This window comes from Aplysia californica, unplaced genomic scaffold (assembly GCF_000002075.1).
Source record: "Aplysia californica isolate F4 #8 unplaced genomic scaffold, AplCal3.0 scaffold00898, whole genome shotgun sequence".
Lineage (NCBI taxonomy): Eukaryota > Metazoa > Mollusca > Gastropoda > Aplysiida > Aplysiidae > Aplysia > Aplysia californica.
The window spans coordinates 2683-14817 of NW_004798168.1; the positions used below are offsets into that span (position 1 = coordinate 2683).

The window sequence follows — 12135 nt, forward strand, 5'->3', positions numbered from 1 at the left end:
TGTGACATCCTTTTTAAATTGTTTACTCTGGAAAAGTTGAGCGTAACGTTTTGGTAACACGTTTGTCGATTTGAACCGAGAGTATTTCTGTGGTGACTGTTTCCAACCCATTTGTTGTTAGAAACTTTCAGTGTTGCAGGTTTTGAGGAAGTTGAGAATGTGAAAACAGCAAATCCCCTGATCGTTGTTGCCTTTAATGTTCTGTTTGTGCCATTTGTAGAACAATGGTTCGGCATAATGTTTCCCTGACAACAAAAAGGTTTGATCACAGAAGTTTTGGAAATTATCTTTCAACACAATAATATAATATTGTGCTGTTTCCTCACAAATAAGAGAAGTTTGTGCACACCCCATCAACTTTCTCCCTAACTCCCGATCCCTTTTCATTTGTTTTTTTTTCAACTATTGACTGCTCAGTGGAAGACTTTGCCATACATCACTTTTCACAATGGCGACCCCCTAGGGCGGTGCTACTGACTGAAGTATCTTTAGGCCATTCCCAAAAAAGGGGACATAAACATCTCGAGTTCCTATGCTCAGTAAAATTGTAATCTCGAGTTCCTATGCTCAGTAAAATTGTAATCTCGAGTTCCTATGCTCAGTAAAATTGTAATCTCGAGTTCCTATGCTCAGTAAAATTGTAATCTCGAGTTCCTATGCTCAGTAAAATTGTAATCTCGAGTTCCTATGCTCAGTAAAATTGTAATCTCGAGTTCCTATGCTCAGTAAAATTGTAATCTCGAGTTCCTATGCTCAGTAAAATTGTAATCTCGAGTTCTTATGCTCAGTAAAATTGTAATCTCGAGTTCCTATGCTCAGTAAAATTGTAATCTCGAGTTCTTATGCACAGTAGAATTGTAATTGTAAATTGGCTGATTCATCAATGTCATGCTGATAACTGTGCCTGAACTGCAACAGGGAACTGCTGCCTTTTCTTTCCTAATCCTTACTATCGTCATTTTTCTCTACTTCTTTTGTATGTTTGTCACACTCTTGTGACCTGCTATTTCTGGGGTGCCTTGATGATAGTCGAAGCAGACTTTGTGCTGGTGAAGCTAGAAAGGTCAGCGGAGCAAGTCTGATTCCCTGTCTGTAGGGACTTCTCTGTTGACATCCACCCCTTGGCGCTCGTATGACCGTATGCAGTTGCGAGCGCCGTAAAACCTCTCTACAAAAAATAGAACTAAACTCGCAATGGTGTATGGTGGAGTCTTACACAGAGTAATTGATATGATGATCATATATTGTTGTTATGATATATTTTTCAAGTTTTTGTAAGCCCTTTTTTTTCCCACCTTGGTTAGTATGTGTCATGGTCAAAGTTAATGTGTGTGTGTGTGTGAATATTTGCAGACTGGTTTGTGTGACCCTTGGAGTGGAGTCTGCGCGTAGTTGGCGGGTGCTCTGGTGGGCAAACATCTGATGTCCTTATCTCTCTTCCTCTTTTTCCGTGTATGTTTCTGTCTAGTTACACCTCGAATCTACGCCATTTATATGACATAACTGAATTGTATTTTTGGCCCTGGGTTTTTTTTATCTTGAAGGACAAGGAAAGGGAGCGAGGGTTCTTTAACTCTTCAGTGTGACAAACAAATAGCCTGTGTGCTGTTTGGGGAAATTATAGAATTTCACTGTTTTAAAGTCAGAAAATTCTTGAGAACTGGCAAACCAAGCAAGTAAAGTAGGGCGTAAACCTATACATGTTCAAATTACGGCCTTATAAATTGGCAACAGCACCTCAGAACAAAACGTATACAGTTGATTTAATCGACCGTCGACACGGGCAGATGTTTTAAGTGAAGACCCTTTGTGAGAACCTTTTTGTTTGACCAGGGTGAGGCATGAGGATGAGGTTTATATACTGAACATATGATTTGCTTTGAAAGATTTTATTGGTCGGTCTTGTGGTGTTTTCTTGTGTGTGCCAGCTGTTGGTGACTCAGGAACTCTTTCACCAGGTTTGTGTGTACCTGTACATATGTACTGTGATGTACATAGCCATGTATTATGTATTGATTGTTGCAGCTGAAGGCGAATTTCTGGATAGTTTTTGATGGCAGATTTTTTTAGGTTATTGGACCTCTGCTAGTGAATTTCTGGATCGTTTTTGACATGAAGTTTACGATGGAGGTTAAGCTGGGGTCGATATCTCAAAAGGATAGGCCTCAGTGGTGTAATGGTTAGGTTCTCGGCTGTTTCAGGCAGAAGTCATGAGTTCGATTCCTTTATGGGGTAGTTTTCTCATATTATACAGTTGACTCCTGGTGTTGAATAGGCTCGAGTTGATCTTTGGTTAAGTTGATTTTTTTGTTTTTTTGGATGGGTCTCAGCACCTCTTCTTTTTTAACAAGCCCCAATGGTTAAGTTGAATTTCAGATGCGTCGATTTTTATTTTTTTTTCACTTTCCGGATGACATGAACTCACTCATTCGTAGTCGACTGTATCTACTTTCTGTCTACTGGGATGTTTTGTCAAACTTACCCTAGGTTGGCCCGACAGGCAGGGCGGAAGCAGCCTCTGTGCTGAATTATCAAAATGGGTCAACAGGTTGGTGATATTGTTATAGTACAATACAACGGGCTACTGCTACAGGCTCTGAAAGTGTGAATTGTTATTTTTAGATTGATCTACCTGATTTTGTCTTGTACGTTTACTACTGACTTTAATTTTGTGAAACATTTGTGTTGTGAGGAAGAGTGAAAAACCGCAACTACACAAGATTTGGTGAGCCCCATGGGCTGATTGAAGTCCTACAATTTTCATGTAAGGTAAATTGGTGGGCTTCTTGTTTTGTACCTTTCTTTTGTGTTGATATATAAAACTGTTTGGTTTATGTTTTTATATCATTGTCCTTTCATCTTGACCATTGTGTCAATGACCCCTCCCCTTCTGAGTGTGGTTGGATGGCGCCACTGATAGGTCCTAGATCTACTTCTCTTCTTTTCCTCTGTTGTTTCTGTCTATCCGTCTTGCTTCTTCCCTGCACAGTATGACACAGTTAAGGCGGCTACACATGTACTTTCCAAACTGCTGGTTCGGAATGGAAAGGCAGACCTGGTGGCAGAACCGCAGATGTGGATGAAAAACTGCTAGTGAAAAGTTAAACCGGGAGGCCGAACCGGCGGTTTCAACATGTTTGGATTTTCTGACTACAGTTCAGCACGTTCCGTCGACGCCAGCCTTTGTGTGATGTCACAGGCTTAGCTGACTAATCTTGTCACCGCCAATATCTTCAAAATGATTTACCGCACATAACATCTGATTACATTTTTTAAACGAGTGACCCAATTTTAAGGCAAGATCAGAGGAGAATTTGTGTTTTTTTCTATAATTAAAGAGATTTTTTAAATTCCCACAAAATAGTGCTTTCACTGAAGGGGTTCAGTACAGGTTTGGCCTCTGTGTCATGATGTGCAGGGAAGAACATACTTGATTGTCTGCACAAGTTACACAGCTAAATTTGACTTGAGCTGCGGTTAAACTGCACGTGATGTGGATGACGCGCCGACCTGTCGAACGGCGGTTTTGCGCGGCGGTTTCAACGCGGGTTCAAACCGCCAGGTTGGAACGTACATGTGTAGCGGCCTTTACTGTGGGAATATGTTCATCTTTACTCAGGTGGCCTCTGTTGTTTTGATGTGCTGTTGTTTTCTTCCTCAAGCGAACAGGTTTTTTTGCGGGTGGTTGGAGGGGGACTACTGTAAGGTCCTACTTCTTAACTTTCCCTCTGCTGTTGCAGTCTGTCTGTCTGACTTTTCCCTAGCACCAAATGACCATTATTGCGCCGACGTGCTTCTCTTTACTCAGACAAACAAGGTTTTTTTTCACCTAAGATGTGCTTTGCAATGAAAGAGTTGGGGGGGGGGGGGTAGATACTGTCTGTAAGTTGAAATGAAGAGCTCTGTATTTTTAGAAAGATCTCACTGAAAATGAAGTTGTCTGACATTCGCGATGGAATTTGACTTTTGTATTGATTTATTTTTACTCAACTTGAAAATGAAATGCTCGGGGAAGTAGGAATTAGAAAATTGACCTATGAAATCACCCTTGTGGGGTTAAATCAACAGGACTGACTGTTTTTTTAAAAGTTTATGCACATGTACATAATTGGTCTAGTACTAGTAAACAGTTGAATTAAGTGGAATCCAAAACAGTGAAATACAGAGGCGCCCACTTTCACCAAACGAGCTCAATCAGAAAACAGCGGTACATGTATACGGAAAGAAAACAAAAATCCCGATTTTGTCTTCGCTATTTGAAAAATCTCTTGTTGGAAGAACTTAATTGAGGAATGAAAAATAAAGATTTTGGGAGCTATTTGGGCATTTTAGATTACTGGAATTACTCAGTACTCAACAGGCATTTTTTTTCTTCTCAACTACCAGTGCAAGTCTACTTCTTATGTTGTGAGGTCGTTGTTCAACAGTAGAATATCGTGCATGTACTGTGGAGTCGAGTCCGCTGAAACTGAACTTGGTTAAGCAGAAAACAGCCTTTTTTTCTTCCATTTGAGCAACCTCTTTAAAAAAGAAAAAGTACTTAGAATGTTGGGTTTAGACACTTATTTTGAATTTAGTTCTTGTGAGCTCCTGTCTTGGAGTTTTTTGGTGCTAATTTTGATCACTTTTAAAGTAGACCTAGTTCTCCTGTTGTAATGATGTTTTTGGAAAAGAAGCAATGAGTGAAACAGGCTGTCATTAAAGAGATCATCTGATATAGCCACCTTCTCCGCCTGTCTCTCAGTTGATCACACGAAAATCCCGATATGGGAGTGATTATGGATGGTTTTTAGCGGTAGTGTGAGTACATTTCTTCACCCAGCTTCTAAATGAGTACCTTGCAACAAGGTCAGATGCAGTATAGTGGGTGGTTGGCAGATGCTCTGTGGTGGTTTGCTTCTTCTTTCCTATCAAACGTCTATTGTCTTTATGTCCCCTCTCCTTTTTTGTGTTCGTTACTCTCTTGTAACAACCTCTAATCTCCGGCACTTATATGACCTTATTGTGCTGCAGGTGCTGTAAAACATGTACTAAAACAAAGATGCAGTATGTGTTGTGAGTAATGGCTGTAGACACACAATATGCTGCAACGTTGAACGTTTCTGTCAAAGATTTATGTGTGTGTGTGGGGTGGGGTATCATGGAAATCTGTGGGAGCAGTCCGCAAAAGGGGATGATACTTGAATTCATGTATGAAATAATTTTCTAAGGTGGTCAGTTTGGTTTTGAGTTAATTTGACTGGTGTAGAGAGCCCCAGTTTTGATTTTCTGTCTGTGTTTGGCGTTTGAAATGAATGGTTATATCCAGTGTCTTTGGTGTAATGGTGAGGCTCTTTGCCTGTTCATGCAGAAGACACCAGTTCGATTCCTCCATCTGTCTGGTGGGATGTCGTGTCCCACTCAGCCGGAGGGTCGAAGCTGCCCACCTTCTCAATGTTCTAAATTGTGTTGAAGGGGGCTTAAAACACTTACAATTACTAATCTGAATGACTGAATAAGTTGACCGTCATCTGGAACCTGTCTAAGTACAGCTAGTCGTTTATTGGGTAGATCCACCACTGTACGGTACTGTGAGTTTGTGGGGAAATGAAACTGTACATCTCTTGTGTGTGGGTTCAGTGCTCTTGTGTGGTCCGCTCCCTCTTTCTTATCAAACATCTATCGTCTTTTTCTCCCCTTCTTCTTTTTTATGTTTGTTACTCTCTTGTAATACCTCTAATCTTCTGGCGCTCAAATGATCTTATGCAGTTGCGAGCGCCGTAAAACCTCTACTAAAACTAAAACATCTCTTGTGTGTGGGTTAAGTGCTCTGGTGTGGTCTGCTCCTTCTTTCCTATCAAACATCTATCATCCTTATCTATCTCTCTTCCTTCTTTTTTTGTTTGTTACTCTCTTGTAACACCTATATTCTTTGGCTCTTATACGACCTTATTGTGTTGCTTGTGCCGTAAAACTCTTACTAAAACAAAAGCACCTCTTGTTTTATGTGGTTGTTGTTGTTGGCACTTGTGTGTGTAAATAAATTGTAGATTTCAGCCTGGTTTTTGTCTTTGCTGGGTAGAGAATGAGTGTGGTGAATCTTTGTGCTGGTGTGCGTGACAGAAGGAAAAGATTTTTTTGTGCTCATTGTACATATTCGTACCCCCATCCACATTCTTCCACGTCCCTTGTTCTATGTAAATGTACAAAATTACATGTACATGTCATTGCAGTTAGCATGAATGTAAACTTTGTGACGCTCCTTTCAAACAACTGTTGCAAATCAAGTATGCAAAAATACACTATTTTATTTCATATTGTTTTCAAAACCATTCATTAAATATTTTCTTGTACATATGAGAAATGATGGCGTTGTGTTGGTTCAGTTGATTGCAATGTGTGTGGTAGTTGCTGTGGGCTTTGCCTTGCTTCACGTCATTACTGTCCTTATCTCTGCTCCTTTTTTTCTGTTTTACAAGTTCCGTAAAACTCTTACTCAAACTTTTAAAAAATCTAAACTAAAGCAAAGCCAGCTGTCAATGAAAAAGGATGGTGCTGGAGGAAAGAAATACAAAATGTGCAAGTACAAGGAATGAAAAAAGGAACATTAGCAACAGCAACCCTAAAAAATCACTTTTTTAAATTTATTGAAACATTCTCTTGTATTCAACAAAAACTAATTTATCCTTGTTCTTGAGTACCAACAAGCCTACATGCGGTACTTTTTTTGTTTTTGAGGATTATCTGGTTTTCAAGAACAAGGATCAACTGGGAACTGAGATGGGAAGTATATGTATTGTGAAATTTCATGGATATAAAATCTGTTCAAACAATAAATTATGATATTAATGTAAATGTGGGAAAGGACAGGACAAAAGGATATACATATGTACATGTATAGAAGTAGAAATAGGACTAAGAAAGTGGCGATGGATGGGACACACCTTAAGAAAGCCCAGCGGAAACATCACAAAACAGTCATTGCAGTGGAACCCACAGGGAGCCTGAGGCAAGGGGTAGGCCACGGGAAACATGTAGGAGATGCGTGGAAAGGGACATGAGAGAGATGAAGCTCACTTGGAACGAGCTTGGAAGAATGGCCCAGGATAGAGATAAATGGAAGCTGCTTGTATGTGGCCTATACCCTGCGAGGAGTAAAAGGCTTTGATGATCAATGTAAAGTCATGGCTTAAAGTTCAAGCAAGTTCAAGAAATGCACTGAAGAAAGTACAATCGGGCACAGATAAATTGAACACGTATGTCAGGAATTTACAAAGGTGTTTGACACATCCAGAATTTGGGTTGACCGATAACGAAAAATGAAAGAGATACATGTAATAGTCAAATAATGGCACATTGTACGAGTTATCCATGATTTCAAGTTTACTGCGTTCATGTTATCTTTACCAGACTGTAAAACTTTCTGTTGCATACATGTAGTAGTCATGTCAGTGGCAGATGATTGCAATAATTCTGTATAAAAAATAATATTTATCACATTATACTGTCGGTGGTTTGCGGGTGCCCTGGTGTGGTTTGCTTCTTCTTCACTATCGCTCTTATCTCCCCTCCTTTTTTAAGCGCTGTTACTCTCTTGTAACAAAGCTAGTCTTTGGCATTTATGACCTTCTTGAGTTGCAGGTACCGTAAAACTCTTACTAATACTAAACATCATAAAGTCCAATCTTTGAGTACGGGAGAAAAAAAAATTGTGGCATTGGTGATCTAGTAGTTAGGCTCTTGGACTCTTAACCATACGGTCGTGGGTTCGAATCCCGGTTTACTTTTAGAATTAAAGTAAGAAGTGCAAGTGGTGAAAGTTACACCTTGTGTAACACAAATCTGCTCTTACACATGACACTAGTCTTCAGGGTTTAAGCAGGAGAGGAACATCAACGCAACATGGTCATTTAGTGGGGACGAAAAGAAAGCCATACAGAAAGAAACAACAGAAGGAGAGGAGAAAAAAAATTGGAACCAACAAATGGAGCCTTCCTACTCCCTGACACTTGTCCTGTCTGTGACGAGTATGCGTTTTGACAAAACTGCATTAGACATGTCTGGAGGAAATTTGTTTAAAAAAATAAAGCTTTGATTTTCTGCTCATCATCCTCCAGTGCCAGATCTGCGACAGCATCGGCGATCATGGTTCTCCATTCATTCCTTTGCTCGGAAGCTCTCAAAAAAGCTACGTTTCCTTGATCTTTCCCTGTTATTCCATTTGTTCAGGTTCCCTTTACTAAGTAAATTAGATTTTCTGCTAAGTATTACATTTAGGACCAAAGCCAAGCAATGACTTTCAACAGAGGTGACTATTTTACAGAACAGATGACACCACAGGCAATCACATAGAGAAAACAGAAATACCTGCAAAGGTAAGTCGTGCGAATGATGGTAGCGTTATGTTCTTCACTTTTTCAACTGACACATGAAAAAAACAAAACAACCCTGATTTAAATGACGAGAGAAGAAACAAATGTTAGCCCACATCCCTTCTATATTATTTACAGTGCACATTGATTCCTGGCTTTATTTAGCACCCACAGATTGACCTCGTCAATTGTATTATTAGTATTAGCGAAAAAAAAAGTTGATCTATTTCTTCCAGTTACAGTTAAAAATACATCCGGAATTTTTCTAACCCCGTGGAAACACATGTGAGGGGACTTCATATTTCCGTAGCATACTGTCTAATGCATCTTGTATCAAGATTTTTATATAAAGCACAATTTGACATGCTAAAGATTTTAAAATATAAATACATTGTAAATGTTAAAGCAGGAGTGTATTACATTACAAAATACAGGACATTTCAGAATTATGGCAGATTTATAAATGAGCCGCAAAAATTAGCACCTCTGCAGCTTCTTTCATATAAGCTTTGCGTTATGGCAAGCCTCACTGGAAATGGAATGATTCTATAGGCTTATGCTGTTCAATGATTTTAACCCTCCTTGTCTCACGAGCCAATTGATTCAACTAAAAGTGTCATTCTGTGGTGTCCTGGCCGCTTACATCAACCGTACGTACAGTAGATTTCTCTTTGTGGTATTGCGACCGATTAAATCGAACAAAATTTGAGATTTCATTTTGGTGCATTTGTCTCATTTCGCCAAACCTTTCAACTCTTTAACAAATGAACTCTATTATTTCCTATTTATTCTTCTCTCTGAAAATGTTGTTTCATGGCCTTTGCTTGCTTGGTTTTCCTGCCCTCAAACATTTGCCAACATAAACCAGAGAAGTCATGTACTGCTATATACTTTCCTCTAACACCACAGGCTATTTGTTAATTTAATGACACATGGAGGGTTACGCTACTGGCCAAACTGATGAAAATCCTAGTCGAGGTTCCTTCCCTTCTTGTACAGATTTGTGTTCAAAGCTGTCACATGTAATACCAAAACCATTTGATTTTTACTTGATATCACTTTGCTCTACGACGTAGCTGAATTTGTCAAAAGCATTCAATTTAAGTTGCTCTTGAAGATAATTACATATTATTTTTCACTCTGGCGATGTGACTAGAAAATAAATTATAAATTATATAAATAACTTATAATATATTAATCCTGTTATCTGAAGCCATGCATTCTCCTCTGCCTTTTTTATTTTAGTGCAGGAACTTGAATCATCACAAGCTCAGTCAACATAACAACAAAGCAAACTGGGGCATAAAAAATTTTCATCATCGCTGGGAAAACATAAGAAACTCAACATGTAGCCGAGGCGATCAGATTGAGTCAATCAAGGTTCACGATCATTTCCCGTTTCCTCTTCGCCCTTGTAGATTCTCTGACTGCAGTATCGCCCCTGCTGGCACCGCTGGCACAAGTCTGAGCGGTGTGGCTTCTTCGCATCAATTTTGTCTCCAATTTTCTTTCTTGGGCGGCGTTCACATTCACAGTACTTGAACTTTGGATCTTCTGCAAGAATACATAAATATCGTCACTGGAACATGTTATTTTTCGTACCTAAAAAGTAATAATGAAATCAAAAATCTTTACGAGAATCTTCAATTGATGAGTATTGTGGGTATATATACAGTATAACACAAAAAGAGGTTGAACACAGAAGACTTGAAATCACGCATCTTGCGGTCCTGGTTTGTTTTTTCTTCTTCTTTATCTTTGTAAGATATCCCTCGAACTACCAAGGCCGGTCTCGAAGAATTCGAGCTATCCGTGTTATACTGTAATTTCATTTTTTGTGTGTTCACGTTTAAAATGCAACTGCAGGGTACAAGGATGCAATGTCATACAACGCAAGGCAGCGGTAATGTAAAGGTACATGCATTGTAATGGCAATGCAACGCCTGGGTGTTTATGAGAAATTATAAAAGGGCACATGATTATACACACAAGTAAACTACGCACAGATAAAGAATCACATGAAACACAGCAGAGTCTGCTTAAACCGGACACTTTTGATCCGGAAACAGATAAGCCAACAGAAAATAGAAGCCTTGATTTTTTTTCTTCGCTATTTGAGCAGTCTTCCTCTATACCGAAAAACTCGGCTAAAACGGAAGAATATCCGGCAGCCCCACCGATTTTGATTTAAGCAGACTCCACAGAAATGCAATAAAATTGCACAAACCTATTGATTTTCCATTTTCGTCTTTCATGAAGCGAGTATGTATCAGTCCATCGCAGTCGTCACATACACACTCACACGGGTTGCAGTCGCAAATGCTGCACCATATGCACTGGAGGTCAAAGGGAAACACCCAGGCATCCTCTTCCGAACATTTCTGACATCTCTGTTTGTACTTTACCTGTGGAGGTTTTAGTTGTGGAATGAGTTTTGCGGCACTTGCAACAGAAATAGGTCATATAAGCCTAAGTGCCGAAGATTAGAGAGTGACGTAAAAGGAAAAGGAGGAGGAGAGAGAAGGGAGGACGATAGTCCTCTGTGGAGGGAGGACACGTTTCATGTACATGACCGGGTGTGTCTGTGGGGGTCACCGTTGACTGAGTGGGTGAGTGAGAGGGGGGAGGAAGAGAGAGAGAGGGGGGGGGGGGAGAAAGAGAGAAAGAGAAAGAGAGACAGAGACAAAGACAGAGATAAAAACAGAGACAGAAAGAGAGAGGGTTTGTTCCTTAGAGTGTAGGGAAGCACATTGACACAATAAAGTAACTGCATTTGGTCTGAGTATAAAGTAAGACACACAGACGGAAACAACAAAAGGAATCAATACCTTGTCTTTACTCAGACTAACCAAACATTATAACAAAACACACAATCACAAACCACAATTACTACATGATGAACAAAAAGTACACAATGCACAATAAAAGTGCAAACCTCAATAATGCACAATACACAATAAATTTATGCAAAATGCACAATGAAAGCACGGTGAGCAGTAAATGCAAAACCCACAATGAATGCAGAAACCAAAATAAATGAATAAACGCTTTAAATGCACAATGTACAATAAGCACAATCCACAATAATTACACGTAATGCTTACTTTCAGGGTTCCAGCAATTGTGAAGACAAAGGAACTTTCCCATCTTCTGTGGCAGATTTTACACTGAAATTGGCCAAAGTAGCGATCTTCGAACCCTCTTCTCCGGCGTCCTTTCCCTTTTCTCCTTCTCCTTGAAGAGTCCTGGGTCAGATCCTCTTCTAAGATTCTGTCTGTGTTCATGTTTGTGTTTTTTCCCTTTTTCTTTCTCTGCCTGCGACGTTTTCTTTTCGACTTCTTTTGATCAGTTTCTTTTAGCTGCAGTGCTTCTGTCAGAATCCAGCAGCATCTTAAGATTCTGTGCGTGTAAAAGTCAAGATTTAGTCTTCGAGGATTTCCTTTGTTCAGGGGTTGTTGTTTTTTTCAATTTTAAATGTACATCAGATATTTTTACGTTTCCATCTACACAAACTCTTTTATAGCATCAGTAGAAGAACGACACAAAACCAACCTCTGTGGTGTAGCAGTTAAATCTAGGCATTTCACTGTCGCATGCAGCTGACCCGAGTTCATTTCCCGTTGTGGGGAGGATTTTTGTCAAGTATCTCGGTCTGTCTGCTGGGATGTTGTGGCCCGTTCAGCCTGGGTTGGTCTTGACAGGCAGGGTTGGAAACTTAAGCTCGCCTCCTAAATGATCTAAAGTGTGTTGATGGGGGCGTTAAAAACACCTACATTTGAACCCC

General features: G+C 39.7%; 1 protein-coding gene across 1 annotated transcript; it reads right to left on the bottom strand.

The window, feature by feature from the left end:
* Positions 1-8366: 8366 nt before the first annotated feature.
* Positions 8367-11750, bottom strand: LOC101859366 (ZAR1-like protein; the record flags this gene model as incomplete). Its single annotated transcript, XM_005110477.3, is given in 3 exon segments — positions 8367-9905; positions 10579-10756; positions 11456-11750. Coding segments are annotated over 3 exon segments (537 nt in total). The 3' UTR covers positions 8367-9726.
* Positions 11751-12135: the final 385 nt, after the last annotated feature.